General features: G+C 40.0%; 1 protein-coding gene across 1 annotated transcript in view; it reads right to left on the bottom strand.

The window, feature by feature from the left end:
* Window positions 1–4,977: 4,977 nt before the first annotated feature.
* Window positions 4,978–22,471, bottom strand: part of EPDR1 (ependymin related 1) — a 28,952-nt gene continuing 11,458 nt past the window's right edge. The window contains exons 2-3 of the mRNA XM_038128275.1: window positions 9,066–9,274; window positions 4,978–7,030 (exon numbers count right to left, since the gene is read on the bottom strand). Of these exons, the coding sequence (XP_037984203.1) occupies window positions 6,840–7,030; window positions 9,066–9,274 (400 nt within the window). The 3' untranslated portion in view covers window positions 4,978–6,839. The remainder of the gene's footprint in view (window positions 7,031–9,065; window positions 9,275–22,471) is intronic.

The following is a 22,471-nucleotide window of genomic DNA, read 5'->3' as shown; positions in this document are numbered from 1 at the left end:
CTGCAGCACTTCATTCTGGACTTCACCCTCTGATTATTACTCCTAATGTTTCCCATGGGGACCATCAGTCCTTTTCATCCACATCTGTAAGAGTGAGATTGTTGGAACAAATGAGGGCAATATAGTTTTGCCAGTGTGAGCTAGCACAAGGTGGAAATTAAATGGAAGGGAGTTGGGCACTTTCAATGTCCAAATTTAGCAGCTCCGTTAAGAAAACTTTTCTTGGAATTGAAAGAACATAGTCGTAAGTGCCGACTGTTTATTTCCACCAGCTAGAGATTATTTCATGCCTAATCTATTCACTTCAGTGGGAGGTTCAAATGTTTGGGACTTCCCTGAAGCAAGTGTGAAAGGTCCAATCCATCCAAGACCTCCCTCCTTTTGCAGGGCACACAAAAGGCATGCACAGGTTCCTGCAGGGCCATCAGGCCCTGAGTGAACAGCATCTGGGGGGGCAAACCCCATGAGTGCTCTGTCAGATTGGTGAGGTCTATCAGGGATTTGTATTGCCCAAAAAGAAATGCTGTTTTTTAGGAACCTTTGAATATGGATTTTGTCCCCCATAATTAATATCCTTTCTATAAATTCATGAAACAGGCTGAGAAGGGGCAGGCAAACATGGTTCTCCATCTTCTTTTCTTCCCCTTCTCCACCCCCCCCTTTTCTTAGGGGTGTGGTTGACTGGTTTTTTTGGGTTACCACTCTCTTGGTATACTTTAATTTTCATAATTTCTTTTTTCACCTTGCTCTATTATTGCTGTTTTTCTTCCCTTCTCACCTACATGAAACATGAACTTTACAGATTTCTGAATGAGATTCCCCATCTAGGATGTCCCAGCAGGCTGGAAACAGGGAAAAATGTCTTCAATTTGAGTAAGATTTATCCCATGGTGAGGGACACTGCCTGTTGCTCATAGCCTCCTCTGTGTCCAAGCAAGCGCATTGACAAAACAAAAGATTCAGAACAGGTCCTGTGCTGGTATAAAACATCATATTTCTTTGGAAATCTGCAGACTACTGAGCCAACACACAAGTAAAGAAACTCGATTCCTTTGACAGGACTGGGTCTGCAGGAAGAGGCAATGTCTTTAATTAGCTGAATTTGTATGATTGCAAAAGCTTTAGGCAAGAGCTCCTCTTCAAGCCAACAACAGAAGCAGCTTCTTTTAAAGCTGAATGCCAGCTGAGAGGGATTATTCAGAGTTTAGTCCTTCTGACAAGCTGTGTTATTTATTTACTTTAAAGTAGAAGTTCTGAGGCTAAAAAAATTACATTAAAGCTATATATTGCTTTATAGATAAAATGTTTGTTCCAAATCTTTGGAGCTTTCTAAATAAAATTTCTTTAATTCAAAAGTGAACATTTTTGGCAAATAACTTTTACATTATTTCTGTAGAAGAAGGCTAGGAGAAAACATCTTGTTTTCTGTCTCTCTGTGAAGCAACTTCTCAAGAATGAATTACGGTCATGCATACAAGATTTAGTACAGCATCTTACTTTAATAAAGCAAAAGCAATGTGGGCTGCCCAGCATAGTTCCCCATCTCCTTTGGAGAGATGTGGTGTATTTCCTGGGGTTAAGTGTCTACAGACTCTGCAGAGCCCAGAGTTTTAACAGTTATCATAGCTGGTAGTCACTCGGGCCACCAGTAAGGGTATCCCTGCTGTCACTTGTCATTACCTTTCAGCATTTCCACCGCCTGAGCTCTTGCAGTGCAAACTGCTGCCAGCATCAAGAATGTCCTTTATACAAGTCACTGATTATGAGGTATTGTAGCAATAAACAAAGGTGGCTACATGGCACCAACTCTGTGGTAAAAAAACCCCAAATCCAACACTCATATGAAAAATCCTCCCATCAAATTAACAGCTCACATTCAAAAAAAGGGAGAAGAAACCACATAAATAATTTCAAAATGGCAAGGCAATGGAAAGATAGGAAGGACTTTTCCCGCAACTTCAAAAGCCCTATAGGAAAGCAGAGAAGACCTGGCCCATGTGTGGGCAGACCTGGCCCATGTGGACACCAAGGTCCCTGACAGATCTGAAGAATGAAGATGGGGCAGTGGGGACAGGCTGAAGGGCACTGTCTGGCCACACAGGGGCTGTCACAGACTGCTGGACTGGGCCAGGAGGCAAACCCAGCCAGACAGGCCAGGATGGCAGGGGCAGAGGTGATGGGAGCAGGCATGCATTCTCCATGGAAAACAAAACTGAGTCACTGGCCTGGCCTGAAGGATAATTTTAGTGCAGAGGGTGAAACCCAACCCTCTCCTTCAGTGTGACATGGGCAGTGACGAAGAGCTGGCAACTCAGCTGCTGCTGTTTCAGGAACGTCAAAGCTGTTTATCAGCCCTGGCAAGCGTGGGAAAAACCTTGGCGGGGAGCAGGGTGAGCCCAGCAGGTTTTCCTTTCATTTCCTCTCCTTCCCTTCTTCTCATCAGCCCCTTTGCCTGGCGTCATGGAAGCCTGAGCTGAGCCACATTAATGGTGACGGCCGGGTGCTGAGGGCCTGAGCAACACCCCCGTGCACGGAGTGAGCGTGCAGGGGCACAAAGGGTAAGCCCAGAATGGTGACACACACACACACGTAATTGTTATTCCACGTTGTAAGGCAGGGGCTGGGAACCCTTCATGACATTGGTGCTACTGCCCCAATGCCTCCAGGCCTCTGAGGGCCCCAGGGGTGGAGGCAGTGATGCTGGCCCAGAGTTAACACAATCAGGAAGGCAAGAGCAGGTGGAAAGCAGAATTACTGTTCCCACCTTCTGGGGTGGGAAAGAAAGGAGTCTGAAGTAGATTTCTATGGATATAGTGGTGAGAAGATTAATTCTTCAGTCTTCAAAGGCAGCAGGCAGCACTCTTTTAAAGACACACACATTCTTGTAGATAGACATGGAGGTCATCAGTCACACATTCATGCTTGCAAAATGTGTAGTACTGGGCTATTTGTCTTTGTTTCAAACAAAATATCATACTGCAGCTATGTGCATCACTTCACTCAGGATGAAGCTTTGGGCTCTATGCTGAAATAGCCATACCACACCACATGGATCTTTACCCTGGCGCATGTTGAATCTAAGTAGTGTTTGGAAATTTCCTCTACCATCTTCAGAGCAGCATCTTGTCCTACATTTCTGACAGTTTTCCGGGACTTCTAATTGGATCATAAGTTTTGTATCTCTCCCTTTATAAAGCAGTAAGTGCTCAGGATTGTTTAAAAAGTTTTCCAAGCTTGCTCCATTTGTTCCTATGCCAAAGTGCATATGTGAAGACCAAATCTCTTAAGTGTCTGAGATACATTCAGCCTCCTGGAAATACTGTGACCTACAAATCTTTATAGTCAGGGACCTCTGTCTATTTGACTTGGGTGCCCTTTTGAAATCTTTATTCCTTATAGCTAGGGAGTAAGCTACTGATGATCCTGTGATGTGCCTTTCTGTCATGTGGGAACATCATGCAGTTTGCCTTCAGCATCAGTTTGTGGCCAAGGATGCAGAAGCTTCAGGATGTGATACAACAGACATGCCAAGACCTCTCATCAGCTGGTGTTTTGGGACAGCAGCAATTGCACATGAGCCAACTCTGGTCTCTCTGTTGGACACCCACATGTAGTTCAGTGTATGTTGCTCACATATGGCTGGCACTGCCCTTGCCCCGAGATAGAACTGCTGGCAAAATAAATAGGTCGAGTCCAGCTCAGATCCATCAGGTATTTAGATGCTCAATTCCTACTGAAATAAATGCAAGTGAAGGTTGCAAACTTTTTGGAAGTGGACTTCACTGACGTTAGGAAGTAAAGCGTAGTGGGAAAAGAGATGCGAGTTTGCAAGGAGTAAGTGTAAGCACTAAAATGTAATTAACTTCAAGGTGAGAAGTACACCGATTTTGTTAATGTCCCAAAATAAGAATGTGTAGAGATTTCTTGACTAAAATTGACTTTGACAATGGATTATTGTGTTTCTTCCTAGGTTCTTCATGAAAGTTGGCATTCCCTGGTAAATGGCAGCACTTCCATGGTGTGCAGCATGGCTTGAGGCAGCAAAATCTGTCCCTAATACTAGAGTTATGCAAACTGTTAAAATAGGAAATGAACCAAATGCTCAGATCTCCTCCCCAAACTCAAACTAAACCTTTCTTTGAGGTTCAGGAATGTTTGGTTAACTTTAAATTAAACAATGTTGTGCTTCTACACATCCTGCTTTCAGAGAAGACTCCAAGCAGAAACACAAAAATATGGCAGGCACATCTATGTTTGCACTATTTCTGCCCAGCTGAAACCAGGAAACACTGGAAATCTCACAAAATCAGCTTTGCCTCACACACTATCCAGCTACCAGGTTCTGTTGCTGTACACCCGTAGAATACAATATATTATTATTACTATACAAATTAATTTTTTACCAAGTAACTGTGATAAACAAGTTTCCCAGAGTATCAGACACATGAACCCCCCATTTTTATTCAATTGTGGCAGCATACTATATAGCTACCTTATATTCCTTTTATGCTCCTTCTCATTGAGTCACTGGTATAACTGCTTGAAGACAAGATGTCTCTTGTGGTACATGACAACAAACCAAAGCACATCACAATAAAGATAACAAACCAGGCATACGCATGTTGTGCTTCATATTTGGTTTGTGGCTAATTCAAAATATGTAATCCTAAATTTTGCTGCTTGGTATCTCTTTGACAACTCTCTGCATTGGATTTGTAGAGCATAAATATGAAGACAACAGCATTGTTTTAGAGGAACATATTTAGCCATATAAAATTGCCCTGCAAGTCAGGGCAAAAATTTTAGAGTCTTTTGTGTAGCAGACTTCTGCAAATTTGCAAATTCATATTTAAAGGAATGCTTAATGCTATTGCTAGAAACTGCAACACTGTCAGCAGAACATAATACAGACACCCTGATTACCCAGCTAGCTGCTCGACCGCAACAAAGCCATCCCAAAGGATTCAGTACCACAGCTTCATGCTTGCTAGCCAGATTTATTATATTTTTCCAGATTCTAACAGGACACATAGTAAGAAATGCATGCTAATCATTGTCCTAATGAGAACAATATGCAGTTAGCATTTAGAGTGTCACACAAAAAATACAGAAGGCGAGTACAGAATAAATGCACTCTAAATTCAAGGAAACCCAATCCTTCTCTCCACTAGTGTGTTTCAGTGAAATGGCGCTCTCCAAGAGAAATTTTTAATGAACTAGCTAAATTTTAACCGGTATGTATATGTGCTTTCATTAGGCATGGGGCAAAGTAAAATGCCATTCGGACCACAACTGTGAAAGAAAAACAACCACTGTCCCACTTGCTTACGTACAAAAAGCTATGAGTCTATAAAGCACTAAAAGCCTGCCCACCATCTCTCCTCTGGAGACACCAAACTTCCCAGTGTTTATATCCGTTTACAGCCAGATGACTTCTGGAGCAAACAACTACCCAACATGTGTAAGAGGACAAGAATCTGTCTTTAAATTTTTTTGCAAGTAGTAAATAAAATGCACACCTTACAGAATAAACCATTTAATCTCATTTGGTAAACATGCAAAACCCATCATGCTTCTCAGAGTATCAAAGGTGCATGAAGATTTGGTTTGAATTTTCTAATGCAAAACATGTGCACTCCCTGCACTTTTTTGGTTATGTGGAGATAATCAGATTGAGATGCTGATGAAACAGCAAATGAAACAGGCATCAATGGATCTGTTCAAATTGTTGTGCCTCACTGCCACACCACACATCTAAAATCTGTGCCTCCCATTCCTCCCTCTCACCTCTCTACACAGGTCACAGGTTCTGTCTTTCTCTCCATCCCGACCACCAGACACAGTGTGAATGCTGATTCAGCCTTTACTAACTATGCACAAAGAACAGCTTTTGTTTTTTCAAACCTCCCTGGAATTATGAAGGTGTTTCCACACCCTGAGTAAAGACTGTTGAAAGTAGTTACAAAACATTAAAGCCGTTTGGAGTGTAGAACTGTTTAATCCCTTTCCATAGGTTAAAACTAGTATTGCCTTAAAAAGTGAGTGCTGAAGTAAAATTTGATAAAAACTGTCTCACCACACCCTACTGGAAGCCTTCTCCAAAATGGAGATGCACGAAAAACTTTGGCTTACTTCTTTTTGAAGGTGTACATCTCCCTCCTTCCCTTCTGTTCACACCATTCTCCCAAGAAACAGGAAAGTATTTTGCATGTCAGCAAATAAATAAATCTACTCCAGTTTCTTTTCAGAAAGAACAAAACTTAGCTCAAAAATTGACTACCAGCTTCCTCAAGAGCAGAAAAAACCACAAAAAACAACCAAAACAGAACATAAAGTAAAATAAAACCAAAAGAACAAATTTACACAATTTTGATGCGTATAATTTAAAATTGTATTTTTCACTTAGGGATGAGGTTTTACAGAGGTCATCTTTCCTTTCCAGTCTCCAGAAGTAACAAGAAGAGTGACACCAAAATTTAGCTTTTTCTTCTAGACAGTACCATTGCTGCTGTCTGCCTATGCTTTGTCTTCTTGAAAAAATAAATAATGAAATCTTTGCAAAAGGAAAATCGACATTAAATAAATAGTATCTAGAAATATTACCTCAGTGGTAACTATATAATACTGCAAGTGCATCACTGAGCAGATTATTGTGATCAAAAGGCATCTTTTGTTTTATATATTTTACTCAGTTATATGCTTATGTTCTCTCAAGCGAAAACTTACAAATTCCAAAGAGAGAAATTAGCTTGAAAAATCAGCTTAGATGTCAATAACTGACTACTAATAACCATCCTCTTGGCTAATATGTGTTTGCCCAGGGCAGCCACTGTCCATACTCAGCATTCATCTTTCATCCTCCTCAGTTGGGCTGTCTGGCAGGTGCTGGGTGGGGTGAACACGGAGGGGTCTGCGATGCCCGGGTGGATGTCAAAGAAGCGAGTGGAGGTTGTCACGCTGTAGTTCTTGGTGTAGGTTTCCTGCACTGGGTAACAGTCTTTGACGGTGTAAACGCCGACCCAGGATTCCACTGCAACAAACCAGAAATGTGACTACTTTAGGTGACAAGACAAGCTGAATGGGTCATGATGATGTCAGTCTCTTTTAACTCATTGCTTCTGTTTAACATTGTCTGTTCAGATTCTCATTATAATTCTATTTTTTAAAAATTCCTATTCTTTTCAAACACTTCTAGCGATTCATTATCTCAAGACTACTCTCAACGCTGATCTCCCCCAGAATGTGATGTAGCAAGTCTGAGTCCCTTTTTTAACTTCAGCTTAATTCCACAGTGTGCTAACCTCAGAGGTGTTCCCTCACTCTACTTCCCCTCTGTTCTCTGTCATCACCGCTACCTTTTCCACTATGCTGTTTAGGCAGTGGCAGTAATAGCACTGAAGTGGTATCCTCTGAATGCCCTTTGCTTTTATCTCTCTTTTATTATTTATCTCTCTTTTTATTATTTTATTTCTGTGATCATTCTTTACCCCTTCAATCATACTCCATCCTGTTGTTTTATGCATTTCAGATCTCTTGATAGGAGAAAGTCATGATGTTAAAATTACCTACTGATCATAAATCAGTTCCTCTGAGGAATGTCTGTAACGAATTTTTCTAGTCCCAAGAACACTTATTTTCTCCCATCCAGCAGCAATCACACACACTTATTTTCAGTACTTTCAGTTTTGTGTCATAGGCTGTAGCACAATCACATTACCAGAAATAAATGGTGACATGAAACACACTTATACTGTATTCAAAGAAAGGGTGGCAAGCTAAGCAATATTTGAATATACCTCTTTTGAGCACGCTAATATACCAAAAACATTGTGACCTTAATTAATATGGTTTTGAGTACACAGAAACAGAGGCAACCTTTTACTAAACAAGCCCTCTCTCAGAATTTAGAATAAAAAATCATGGTTAAATATGATGCCACCAAAGTAGCCTGTATCTCCCCTAAAAGTTTTATAATTGTAAAAGAAATATAATTTTTACCATTCAAACCAATATTAGCTGACAGGTAGATAGGCAACTTTCAGACATTAGGCTTATGAATGATCATACAGAACAGCACTGGAGATACAAAATAATACAGGATAAAAATCACACATCATTATTTGAATGTATCTGGATGTAAAATTCCACAAAAATATCTCAAAAAAAAAGTATTGGAGTGAGTGATAATTTGCCTCTTGCAGAATACCAGAGGATATATCAACCTAGTTACAGAGGTCTAATGATCTTATCCTTCATTCTCTACTTCATTTGTTCTACTTTTATTCAAGAAAGAAATATTTTCCTCCAGCGAAACGCTCAAGTTTGTAACCGGCCTATATATTAGATGTCCGTAAGTATAAGTATTGCATTAGCTGAATAGTCCCATAAATTTCATGGAGGTTTTAAAATTATTTTTATAGTTGTCTGGGTCACCAATAAACCATAGATGAAATTTGAAGCCAAAGGGCTAATAAACTTCTGTGCATTCAAAATCTAGCATACTATACATTGGAAACTTCAGCCTCCTTTATTTTTTGATGCAAGTGTTCAGCTGCCAAGTGCAGAACTAGCCTTGGTGAGAAGATATTTCTTATCAGTACAGAGGACAACAAAATTTAGTCACATATTAAGGATTTCAATGGTTGCAGAACCACACTGCTGTACTACATGGCTGTAGACAAACACTGACACCTGCTCTGTTTCTGTTACACAGACTCTAGTTTGAGTGTGCCCATAATTATAGTACCAATTCTTCTCTAGATAAATTTTGGGTACAGGCTGCCAGATTCAGACACGAAATGACTCTGTTCCATGCCAAACTCTGTATGATACCAAATACAACACAATCAAGTCCTCTGAACATACTTAATCCTGCTGAAATATGCAATTTTCCTAAAAAAAAATTGTTATTAAAATGATATTCTGTGCACAGGGCATTTTCATTACTTCTTCCAGAGAACTCTATAGAAATATGGAAAGCCAGGGTGAAACATGAATAATTTTATTTTTCCCTGTCCAGCACAGACATTGATTATTATTAAAATAAAACAAAAGCATGCACGTACATTTCCTGGCTGGTTTTCTGTCAGACCATTCCTGTACCATAACTTCATCTCCAGGTCCCCCAATGTAGTACTGATCTTCATAAGTTGAATTGGCAGGAATATCATACGGATCCCATGGCTCTGTCAGAGCAATCTTCGAGCAAAGCTTTGTAACTTGCTCAATCTGAAACATCACTGCATCTTTGTAGAGCAATATATACTCAAAGAACCTGAAACATTAAGAAAAAGCAATTAATATATACATACAGTCTTTTTCTATCCCAAGCAAAGAACATTGCTGATATGTAAACTTGCCTTTGACTTCTCAGCATAAGAACATTTCCACTTGCATTAAACCTTGCCAAACTTTGAGAAACGCTAACCAATTGGGCTGAAATTTCCCATGCTAAAAGTTTGTCTCAGCTGATTCTTTCCAAAATAAATAAATCAGGCTGAACTGGTTCAGCCATTTCTGAGAACAACAGAACAACTTTTCTGAGAACAACTGAGAGAAAAACATGTTATTATTCCTAGTTTTGTTTTGTTTCTTTTTTTTTTAAATAGCTGTTTCATTAAAAAGCTCCAGTGCCTCCATGTTTTGGAGAAAGGACTTAAAACTTTGGCATGGGAAAAGTTTTTACTAAAAGTTGCCCAGATTTGGCTAAGTTTTAAGCCTTTGAAAAAAGTCTGTTTGCACAGGCCGGATAGATTCACTTCTGCATGAATGTGGTAGAGCCTTCCTCTGTACTGGTTAAATGTGGTATCTGCCATCCTCACAGATGTTTCTCCATGGCAACACACAGAGCTTAAGTGGGACATGGGGGTGAAGGGGGAAGTACATGGTCCCAAGTGCAGAACTGAGAGGATCACCCTCCATAAGGCACAGTTTCTCCCAAAAAGTAGTGAAAAGAAAAAGCAGAGGAGCAAAAGAGTAAGGCACAGATAAGGAGAGGTGTGGAGCTCAATGAGCTTGAGAGGCTAGAAGGTGAAGTCACCAGCATGGACAGTTAATAAGGATTTAAAACCAATCTTCTAATGAATATGAAGTGACCAAGCCAAGCTCTGAGGAGAGATGGTAAACACTTATATGGACACTTTCATCTAGTTTCTTTTTACAGTGGTCTGGTCTACCACCAGTACTGTGACATTGCTTCCCTACCCTCAAAAAGGAGGTGGTATGGTCCTTACCTTTTAACTGTGCACAAAACCAGAAAAAGAAAATCAAAATTATCAGAAGTATCAGCTGATCCTTAATACTCAGCTGGAAACAGCAGAAAGTTAACTTCTCAGAAGTATCAGCTGATCCTTAATACTCAGCTGGAAACAGCAGAAAGTTAACTTCTCCAGGGTACTTTGCACTACCAGTCAGATGAGAAGTTGTTCAAAGCATGTCTCAAATCATCATCATGCGTGCTCTGCATCTTTTGCAAAGGACTTACCGGGGTCACTTTCTAAACCCTCCAAAACTCTGCATTCATTATTAGAGGCTTCCCTTCAATATCTCAGCTCAAATACTTGGCTACAGGCTACTGTTATGCAGTAACTCTAGAGAAAAGGAAGGGAATAGCTTCATCTTTCCATCTGTAATTCCTTGTTTCATTCATGATGCTGCTTCCATTTCCTGCAAAAAGAAAGGCTTGGGTGTCTTTGAACACAGACATCTTCTACTTCACAAATCTGATGCTAGTCCCTAACACTGTTCATCCTGTGCCATCAGAAAGACGGGAAGCTAGTAGAAAACATTGCATAATTCATGCAATTGAAGAGATGATGCACAAAAACAAGACCAGACCCTTCTCTGTTTCCCAACTCCTGCATGTTTCTCTTTGCAGTCCTCACATTCTTTTGGGGAGGATGCGAAGTTTACATAAAATAGGGTCGAAACCAAAACAATTTACAGTTTTAATTTTTGCACTACACAATTGCACCAGACAGCAATAACTTCACCCACCGCTGACATTGTGGCATTCAAAGGTTGCATAATAAGAAGTGTCTCAGCATGGTAAAAAGCATCTGAGCAACGTTCCCACTTCTTGAGAGCATCATTTAGTCTGCATGCATGGAAACACAGTCAAGCTAAATGCCCCTAGCCAAACTGAACAGTGAAGGAGGATATAAAATGGGACAAGGAAGCTGATGGGATGTAAACTGTGGCCCATGTCTCACTCACAACCTTGGGAGGTAAAACATGGGAGGTAGTTTGTCCTGCTTTCCAAGTGGGAAACTGGGAACTTCCCCCACACTGACAAGACTCATGCAAAGAGGCTGACAAACTTCAAGGCTACATATGACCTTCCCCATCGTAAATCATTCTCCTGTCCATATCTTAAAATATTCCTGCTTCTGCCATGACTTTCACCAACCTAAACTTGCCTGCCATTTCCTTGGTCAAAGGCAAGGTTTCCACAGTCATGATGTGCTAATGACGAATTCAGTATCTTTTAAAACTCTTTTCTTACATAAACCCAACCTGAGATCACATATGGACGTACATAACTTTTATATCACATTTGGTCCAGAGAATACACAAGAACACTAAAATACATTTATTCATGTGTTTTCAATGAGAGTCTAATGACCAACTACTGTTCAGCTGGCTGCCCAGCAGCTCCCATAAAAGTGGAATGGGAAATACCTTACAGAGGAAACTACCACCATGTTTGAGACATCTGAGTGATATACAGTGATTTTGTAAAAGAACACAAAACCCCAATGTATTAGAAAAGCATTACAAACTACTAAGAATAAAAATAAAACTGTTACATTTCTTTTTTATTTTAAATCCTCACTTAATTCACACAGAAATTTCACTTGCATATTTAACAATACTGCAGATGGCAAGACGGGCATTGTGGAACACCGAAGTAAATAAAAATGAGGAAAATCCAAACAAATCAAACTCAGCACTAATCACCTCTCTGACATCCATTCTGCAGAGTAAGAGGTTCCACCACTGAGATTTCTGGTTCTGGGAGAGGTGGATTGAACATGTGTAGAAGACACCAGTCCTACACCTTGATGTGCTGCTGGGATGAACTCTGCCTCTGTGGGGGCAGGTACACGAGAGGAGACCTGCAGAAAACCTTGTTCTGCTCACTGTGCATGACAGCTCTGGGTAAGCAGGGGCAAGATTTACACTGTCCTTCCTCAACCCAGATGTGCTTCACATCCAAGCTTTACAGAGAACTGCTCTGTGTCCTGGAAATAGCCAGCACAGAAACCTAAGATTACACAGGATCTGAGTTTAATGGCATATGAAAAGTGAATGGTTATGTTGTTGTTGTTTTATAAAGAGAAGTATATACCAGCCAAAATTAATAGCAAAATGTACACGGATATAAAAATGATAATTAAAAAAAATTAAAATAAGAAATATTTTCCTTTTCTTGTTTTTAACCAGCCAAGTCCTGAGTGTACTGCCTCTATTTGTTTTAGATGCCTGATATTTCACTGGTTTCTTGAGGGGAAGCACAGAGTCCTAAAAACAGGTCTTGGCAAAGAAACAGGAGAGGAAATTATTTTTAATTAGTTTGTTTTTTCAGAAAAATGTAATGTATTTGCAGCCTGCACCCAGTTCTAATATTATTTTTATAATAATTTAATTACACTGTAATTTCAAGAAAGCCCCAATCTAAAACAAAGTGCCCCAACTAGGCCTCAAATAGGCACCTTGAAACAGACTTGAAGAAGTTACTTGGACAATTATCCTATTTGCCTGACTGAGATTATGTCCCTTCCTTTCCTATCCTATTCCACCCTACCGTGTCCTATGCCTCACTCCATTGTGCACTATGGGACTCTCTCATGATCCTTAATACTCCCTTTGTCTGTGTCTGAAAAAGGATGAATTCCAGCATATAAAGACACATATGTTTTTGCTCCCATGCTTTAAAGAATTTCTAAACTCTGGACCATATCCTGCACAAATAATTCCATTGATTTTGCTGGAAGCAATCAAGTCAGATAGGTGGGATACAGACTGGGTCCAGTACTTTCTTCTCCCAAGCTAAGGAAAGTATTTTTCTGAATAAGAGACCAAGTGAGTAAAATACAAAAGCAGAATACCACAACCACACAATCACAAGGTGAAGCACTTGTGTTAAGGATGTACTGCAAGGGGTGGCTGTGCATCCAAATACTGTCCCAGCTCTGAGACCTCTCATGAAATCTGGGGAGACAGGCAGAGGTCCCTCTCATGACATAGCCCAGACAACATAGAGACACACTCCTGGACCCTCACAAAGGCCTGAACTAATAAACTTGTCTACTGAATGGGTGATTTTTTTGCATGTTAATAATGTAATTCATAACAGCGAACTATATTTCAACACTTGTCAGAAAAAAAAATCAATAATGTTAAGATCATGCTACCAGCTCCTTTTCAGGTGCTCAGTCTGCATCCTATGCTGGGTCCTTCCCAGCCCTGAAGCCTGCTAGCCTGTTCATCACCTAAAACATCTGCCTGACTCCCAGGGTTTACTCCTGCACTTCCAAGGGCTTCCCTGTGAGAGCCAAACCAAGAAGAAAGGAGCTGCTTGCTGTCCAACTGCCTTTGTAGTGACTCAGAGGAGCAGAGGTGCTGTTAGTGGCCTGGCAAGACCCATGTGATGTATTGAAGAATATCAGACAAGGTCATTTGCTAGAGAGAAGCAAAATAATGGTCTGAGATTGAGACTGGGTAATAGAAACTCTTTCTGGGCTAAATCTGCCTCTGCATAATCATGCTCTGTGGCTTTGGACAATACACTTAAGAACCAGAGCCTTAAAATGCTGTTTATTATTTTCCTGTGATTGCTGTAGCACTGGAGAGACACAAATCTGTGATCACAAACCAGTTGTGTGAGGCACTGTATTAACAAATAACAAAAACCACAAATCCTGCCCTAAAAAATCCACTGAAACAATGATAAAACAGACCTTAACCACAAAGGTGTACTGGGTGGGGTTTCATGAACCTAGGGCTTCAACCTGTTGATTCAGCTGTAGCTATTGTAACCTTAAAACTCTCATTCATGTTAGCCAGGACTTATATTACCAAGTAGTATAAAGCTACTGAAAAATGGAAGCAAAATTTTATGCATTATTTGTATCTGAGATACTGTATTACTCAGCAGGAAACAGTATTTGCTATTTGGTATCTCAAGCTGAGGTCACTGCAATTATTTGCAAGCTAACTTTACTTTCTCTTTGGTCATTAAATGAAAGCTTGAAGCATCTGTTTGCCTTTGTGGTACTACTTGCCTTTGTGATACTACTTCTTTGCCAGTTCTCTTTGTAAAAAGACACTTTTAAACATTTCAAAAGAAGCTAACCCCACATCTGACTAGAAGAAATCGCCCTACAAATATCCCAAACTGTCTGTTCTAGTGTGCACAGTAAGGTACGTACATATATTTAATTCTTGAGGTATTCTGTATCCTCCTGATAAAATACCCCACAATGATACCACTCTCACTCTTTTTTACACATTTTTTTCTGAAGATGGACTGGGAGAATAGGAACCTTTATTAGAAGTGTGACTACATAACCCCATCTCCTCAGGTTCTCAGATCAAGAACAGTTCAAGGGAACAAACCTGCCAAACAGACATGCAGACAGTTGATAAACACTCATCAGGTCAAGAACATTCATCTGCTTTTGCAAGGATCTGGCAAGCTCATTTCAAAAGGGAGAAGCATTCGTTTTTTAGTATATTTCTGGGAACTCCTTTCCTCTTTCCCATTAAGTTTTCGGTAATTTCAGACTTGTGTTTTTCTTCTGGTATATCAGACCTCAACAACAACAGTAATTTACCATATCTGATCTCACATGTTTGGCAGTGGTGCAGGACTATGGTATATTGTACAAATACTGGACTGTGCAAATACATGTGACAGTAAATGTAATGTGATACTGTGTAAAAGCAGTATCTTTTAGTCTGATTTAAATCACTCACAGATTGTAAAGGCTTTTCCTTTTTTTTTTTTTTTTTTAATTTTCAAGGCAAGCAGCCCCCCTGGATCAGGAATCTAATTAACAAGGTATATAAGGAACTGTGACCTATCAGTTGACACACTACCAGTTTCTGAAGCAGAGAGAATTAGCCAATTTAAGTCCTGTTAATGATGCAGTATGTGTAGAAAGAGAACCTTAAATACAGGAATCAAAAGCTGCAAAGTCAAAGCTACACCAGCTAAAGGATGATATACTTTTGTGACTTTAATTATGAAACTCAATAAAAAATGATGCAATTTCTTATTATTTTCATGGTTTTCCCATAAATTAGATTAGTTATTTTGGCAAACAATAAGGGATAATCAGCTCTTCAGCAAGAAGCCTGTTTCCCTTGCTGTCCCTTTTTGGCTATTTGACACGTCTTAATAATCCACCAAGTCACAGCCCTGAGAACAATGCACTGCAATTGAAGTTGAAATTCAGAAAAACAATAAAGCAAGAGGCTACAAGATGCAGTGCTCTTAATAGAGAGCATCTGTCTGTTTCCATAAGTAACAGTATATTCGTAACTGGAGCCCTCAGTAGGCAACAATGCAGCCCTAAAGGAAAGGAATGGAAGATGTGGCCAGCATACCATAATGCTTTCCAACGAATCAATGGAATCACCTCCTAGGGAATATGGTATATAATAGCAGAACCACACGATATCAAAATATACTTGAGGTCAGAGATTATTTTCCTGTTACGGGTTTGTAAAAAAGTCTAGTACAATGATGCTTCCATGAGTAAGTTCATAATAATAAAGGTTACTGGAAAATCACAGCAGGGCTTAAAGAAAACCAAAAGGAATGAGGAAGGCCAGGACTCACCTCTTGGTATATACAAACAACCTTAGGAAAGATGAAATAATAAAGAGGGAAATGACAGAGGTACATTACAATTTATTTATTACATTTCTCACCCTCTTTGTGCTATATGAAGAAGGGAAGTAAATAACTCAATTGGAAAAGTTGATGCTCAAAACGGAGACATGGAAATGCTCTTTTGAGAGTGCAATTATTTTAAGGCTCTCTGTGAGGTTGTAAAGACGTAAGAAATAGGAAACAGAAATTTAGCATGTAGAGAGCCAGAAAAAACATGGCTACAATGACTGAGAGTATCTCAAAAAGGGAAAAAAACATACCCAAACATAAAAGACATACCTGTCTTCTTGTTTTTAATTTTACATCTAGAGGCCAGCCAGGAGCCTGAAGACTGTGCCACAAGGGCTGGCGGGACCTGGGCAGGGCCAGGAGCAATGGTGGCCGAGCCCTCCTAGCATGTATAAATGGAGCCCATAGGAAACAGCAGAGGCCAGGGCAGGCCAACAGGGTGTGGGGCAGCTCTTCCCGTGCAAGTGTGCTGGATGAGATCCACACAAGAGTATTGAGGGAACGCACACAATTGCTCACCGAGACACTTTTCATCACTTCCCAGCAGTCCTGGCTCACCCAGGAGGTCACAGTTGACTGGAAGTTATCAAATGTGATATCCATCTGCAAGAAGGGCAAAGAGGAGGATAAAGGGAACTACAGGCTTGTCAGCCTGATGTCAGTGCCATGAAAGGTCATGGAGCCAATCACCTTGAGGGGCATTATGAAGTATGTGCAGAATTGGGTCCAGCCCTCAGAGGTTTATGAGAGGCAGATCTGTTTGGCCAACCCAATCTCCTCTGATACGGTGATCTGCTCAGTGGATGAGGGAAAGGATGTTGATGCATTACTGGGTTTTAGTAAAGTGTTTGACACCATTATCCACAGCATTACCCTGAAGGAACTGGCTGCCTGCAGATTGTATGGGTGCACTGGATCAAGTGCGCCCTCAATAAATCTGTAAATGACACCAAACTGGGCAGGAGTGTTGTTGATCTGCTGGAGGGTACAATCACTCTACAGAGGGATCTGGACAGGCTGGATCAACAGGCTGAAGCTAATGGTATGAGGTCAACAAGGGCAAGAGCTGGGTCCTGCACTTGGGTCACAACAATCATAGGAAGCACTTCAGGCTGGGGGAAGAGTGGCTGGAAATGTGCCCAGTGGAAAAGGACCAGGGTGTGCTGGTTGTCAGCCAATTGAACATGAGCCAGGAGTGTGCCCAAGAAGGCCAATGGCATCCTGGTTTGGATCAGCAAGAGTGATCAAGGCAGTGACTGCCCCATTGTACCCATCCCGGGCGAGGCTGCACTTAAAACAGTGTTCAGTTCTGGGTCCCTCACAACAAGGATATTCAGGGACAGGAGGGTGTCCAGAGAAGGGAAATGGAGCTGGTGAAAGGTCTGGAGCACAGAGTTGATGAGGAGCAGCTCAGGCATCTGGAGAAAAGGAGGCTCAGGGGAGACTTTATTGCTCTCTAAGACTTCCAGAAATGGGGTTGTAGCCAGGTGGGTGACAGTGTCTTCTCGCAAGGAACAAGTGATAAAACAAGAGAAAATGGCCTGAAGTTGTGCCAAGGGAGGTTTAGATTGGATATTTAGAAAAATTTCTTCCAGCATTGTAACAAGCTCAGCAGGGTGGCTGAGTCACCATCCCAGGGGGTATTTAAAAGACCTGAAGATGGGGTGCTTAGGGACATGGTTTAGTGGATGACTTTGCTGTTGTTAATTTAACTCTTGGACTCAATGATCCTAAAAGTAATTTGCAACATAAATAACTTAGTGATTCTAATTGTCAAATTTATCTGGAGTTTTCACACCTTTCTCTTAACCAGAGTCTGAGACAGGATATTAAAATAGATGTTAGCTCTGCCTCCTTATCAAAGTATCTATTTTACCCATCTGAAAGGCATAGCAGAATGAAGTTCCTTAACTAAATTAAAAACCTCTCCCTTTTTTACATACATATTTTAGAATAAAATAATAATAAAATATAAAAAACATTTTTCAACTAGAACTGGATATTGCAGCTTGTTACACGTCAACTTCTGTTTAAAAACAGAGGAGGATCTTCATATACCATGAACAGGGATTACATGCATTTCAGGTGCCCTATAATCATTTTCACTGAGATTGTAAATCCCATCATGCATACACTTGGCCAGTTAGTTGCTTTTCAGTATGCATTCCTGCAGAAAAAGTAATCATGAAGCAGTCTGAGGAACAGATTGCCCTTTGGAACACATGGGGAGGAGGTCCCTATTCTGATAGATCAAACTTTTATTTCATGATGGAATATTCCCTGGAAAAAATTGTGAGGATATGTGCTTGTACCAGATTGCTGTCCCAAGATGTAATGATTTCCACCTTGCCTCTGCAAAGCTTTCCTTAAGAGGGATGATTCAGGTCTTTCTGATATCTATCCAATAGAAAAAAACCAAACTGACTGTTTTCAGGGGAGTTTGGAAGTCAGGCCAGATAAGCAGATGTAACAGTTTGAAAGCTAAGTACTTTTCAACTTTCCAACCTCCATCCAAAGACCTGAGTATAGCTTATTGTTAAATAAACTTTGTGAAATATGGAGATTCACTTCACTGGAAATACATGCAACCAGAAATCACAGCACCGAACTACATTCTTCCTCCCCATCACCAATGTAAAAATAACTTCATTTCAACCAGAAGTCTTTGTGCAGGTCTTTTTCTTCTTCCTCCAGCAGCTATTTATCAAAAGTCATACTGTTAGGTGAGCGCATAAGTTAATGACTGAATTCAAATACAGTGTGTCAGTGTGTTAAAATTCCAGGTGGAACTGACTGAAAGTGTACAAAACAGAAGAATTACGGAAAAGAAGGCAATGTCTGTGTGAAAGAAAACATATAGTTAGGGAAGATGTTAATTGCTACATGGTTGTAAAGGAAATGGCATATTGCCATCCTTCCATACATATCCACTGCAAAGTGGTGCAGTGATGATTTAGAAAGGGAAGTTTATAGTTCAGGGTCCATTAGGGAGGTCATTTATTCTGCTCTGCTTAGTTCTGTTGAGACCAGAATGCTGATGTTGCTCCTGCTTTTGGATGCCGCACTTAAGGGAACAGATAAACAGATAGCATATAGTCCAGAGAACAGCAAGGACAGAGGGATGTTTAAGAAACAGGACCTATGAAGAAATCGAGCATGTTTGGTCTACAACAGCAAGACCGAGGTATGATGATAAGATGGTCAGTATATCAAAGTTAAATATGAATACCAACTTTTCTCCATGTCACCTGAAACAAGGAGGGCTTACTTAGGAAATACTCTGAAAATGCCTGTGTCTTCTTACACTCCAGCTTTTACAAGAACTGGTAAAAATATCAGCGATCAGGGACAACCCCGGTAAAGCTTTGCTTCTCCAGGATGGAGGAACAGGTTATATGGCAACTTGGGGACCTTTCCAGCCTTACATGTAAGTGATTGGAGAATACAGATGGCTGCTGGTCTTTTATTTTTATTTTTTATTTTTTATTTTTTGTAACAGACCAGCTCAATCAATAAATCCTGATATTATAAGACCTGGATTCTTGACACTGCTACCTTCATAAAGATGGTGAACAACCTTTGGGGATAACTTCCTGAGACCTCCTAAATGCAATAGTGGCACTCTCCGAGGAGTCTCAGCAGAGGGCACCATCTTATTTCACACAGGAATTTGAGAGTTGGTGCCATCTCCTGCACACTGATGACCTTCAGCTCTGTCTGCCTGCACAATTATCTCTAATTACACCATCACACTGTTTTCAGTGCCTGAATGAATTGAAGACAAATGCTGTCTAAAATCAGGACTGGTGAGATAGGTGTCAAACAAACCATGTCTAGCATTCACAGCGAATAATTAGAAGGTTGAACTATCTGGTAAACTTGCTCTTCACAGAACTGTTTTTCTTTGGTCCTCTATTGAGTTATTGTGCTTTTTGTTATGGCAACAACTTTTCCACCTTCAGGGGGTGGGGAGTGGCTTTCAGCAGTCACCACATGCCTACTGCTTGTAGGAAAACTCGGTAAGCAATAACCATGATGCAGCACAATAAACTGGCATGTCCTTAAAAATCAGCTGGGCTGAAAATACATAAGCAATTAGAAGATGAAAATTCATTTCAAAACCTTTATCTTCAAGTTAATAGGACCACATCAGTGTGTTTGATACAGAACGATTTCCCAGGTTATCTGTTAGTCCATCACAGAAACAACAGTTGCTGAAGACACTGAAATCAGCTAAAGGAAGCATGGTTAAGCACACATTTCTATTTTTAAGAATGTTTATAGCTATTTCAATTTTATTAAACCCCTGACACGTTTATTTTTCATTCAAGGACAGTTCTAAGAAGCAGTAGCAAGGAGGGCAAGACCTGTAAATAATATTGGTATAAATATACTACATTGGCACAGCTGAAAGTTTTCCATTACTCGGGAAAAGGTCACTAGACCTATTGAACATGTTTAGACTACCCATGCTGCTTAAAACATGACAAAAATAGCTTTACCATTTAGAATCTGACACAAATACAAACTGAAGTCTTTAGCAGGCTGGTATGTTTACCTAATTTAGGGGTGTTTTCCTGACATGGAGCCCAATGTCCTACATGCACACACACAGGGAGCCATAGTTTTCTTTCAGCTTTGCCTAATCATGAATTTAGAACTTTTGTGCATGCTAAAAGTCTTTTCCTTTATTTCCTTTACCATTCCTATAACCATAACAGAAATGAACGTAACTCTTGTTTTAAAAAGAGAAAATGACTTTATAATTATTTCAAAATTAAAGTTCCATATTTGCATATTGTAGTTCTTTCTGTTTTTCTGTTGCTTTATTTTATATACTTAATGGGCAGAATTTTCAACACTGACCAGTGATTTTTAACAGCTTCCTATTTTGGGCATTCAACATGAAGATACTTTAAAAGGGCAAATTTTCAGAGGAACAGCATTTAGTATTTTCTAAAATTCAGTGTGTAAGAGTAATTTTTGCAAAATGGAGGTGACCAATTTTACTAGACATTTTTGTTTTTGAAGACTGCATAAGAAACTCCTGAATTCTCACTCCAGAGAAGCATATGAGCAGAAATGAGATTCTGCCCATGAGATTTTCTGCCCATGAGATTTTCTCTCTCATCCCTCATGTTTCCAATTGTCAAGAGACAATTGTTCTTTCCACATAAGAGCAGATCCCATGTAACTGCTGCTGTTTGCAATTTCCATCCATCAGCTATGTAATTAGAGAAAAATATGGCTTGATAACCCCTTCTCCCAAATTATACATTAACCTGACCTAAAGTCTTGTGAAATCAGCCAGAAAAGTTTCACTGATTTTTACAGTTGCTACATCAGGTGTTCCATTTAGAAGAAAAAAACAAGTTGAAAAAAGTTTAAAACCTAGCATGGCTATGAACTTATCTCAAATGGACAACAAAAGGAGATGCAGAAAGACAAACTAACATTTTATGCAATCTCACCTACACAAAAACGTATTTTCATAAGTTTTACCCAACTTTTTCATATTCTGTGCTTTGTGATATTTCTTTTTCTTGTGTGTGATATTTCTTATTCTCCCTTATAGTGGAGAGGCCCTTCTGGGTCTTGTTTTTAGCCAAAGTAATTAATACCTTTATATCCTTAACTGCAAAGACCTAAATTATAAGAAACATCTTTTTGTCATAAAAAGTCTCCTTTGGGAAGGTTTTTTAATGTTGTCTCCTGCTACAGCTAACTGGTCCAAAATCCTATAATTCTGAGAGTACAGAGACTCAGAGAAATTAATTTGCTTATGAGAAATCTTTGGAGCATTTTAATTTATCAATTTGTTTTCTGATCTGCAGTATTGCTTGGGGTACTTGATCTCCTACATTCTCTGCACTGCATAAACCATGTAGTTGGACTACATGGTTACTACATGGACTCCTATTCCAGTGAATAGGAAAGTGGTTTCTGAGGGAGGGAGGTGCTAATGAAGCAACCAGGGGGAGAGAGGATGGAAAAAACCTTCTGCACCAACCAAGCCTCATGTTGTTCCTGCCTGCCCCAGTGCTCTGCACTGCAGGTGTATCTCAAGGGTATTGTACCTGGAGGCTGCTATGATCAGGTCTCACAAAACTTAATTTCTACATGTGCTACTTCAGTACAAACGGTTTGGGCTAATGATCTGAGCTGACTTCATTCCTTATACTTGATGCTTGTTCATACACTGTACTAAGATCCTGGTAAACATCATATACATATTGTAATGATGAGATGTTCTTGTCATAATATTTTAAGGGACATAAAAAAACCCTCTAAAACTATCTTCAAAAATGATCTATGGAGTTACAGCCTGAAACTGCATTCACATATCCGGCGGCATGAAGCAGGCTTGTAAGCCCGATTTTCTTCCATTCTTTCAGAGGAAGGAAATCCAAAGAACCAAACTGTGTTTCAGACATGTGTTGGACTTCCAAATCACAACAAGACAGGAGGCCCCACTTGACCCACCATGGATCCCTCTACCTGGCTCCACCTAAGCAGCTGTGGTACCTACACTTTTGAGGCAGTGCCTGGAATATCATCTCA

The sequence above is a fragment of the Motacilla alba genome, chromosome 2, assembly GCF_015832195.1.
Source record: "Motacilla alba alba isolate MOTALB_02 chromosome 2, Motacilla_alba_V1.0_pri, whole genome shotgun sequence".
Classification (NCBI taxonomy): domain Eukaryota; kingdom Metazoa; phylum Chordata; class Aves; order Passeriformes; family Motacillidae; genus Motacilla; species Motacilla alba.
This window is presented reverse-complemented; position numbering and strand designations above follow the sequence as displayed.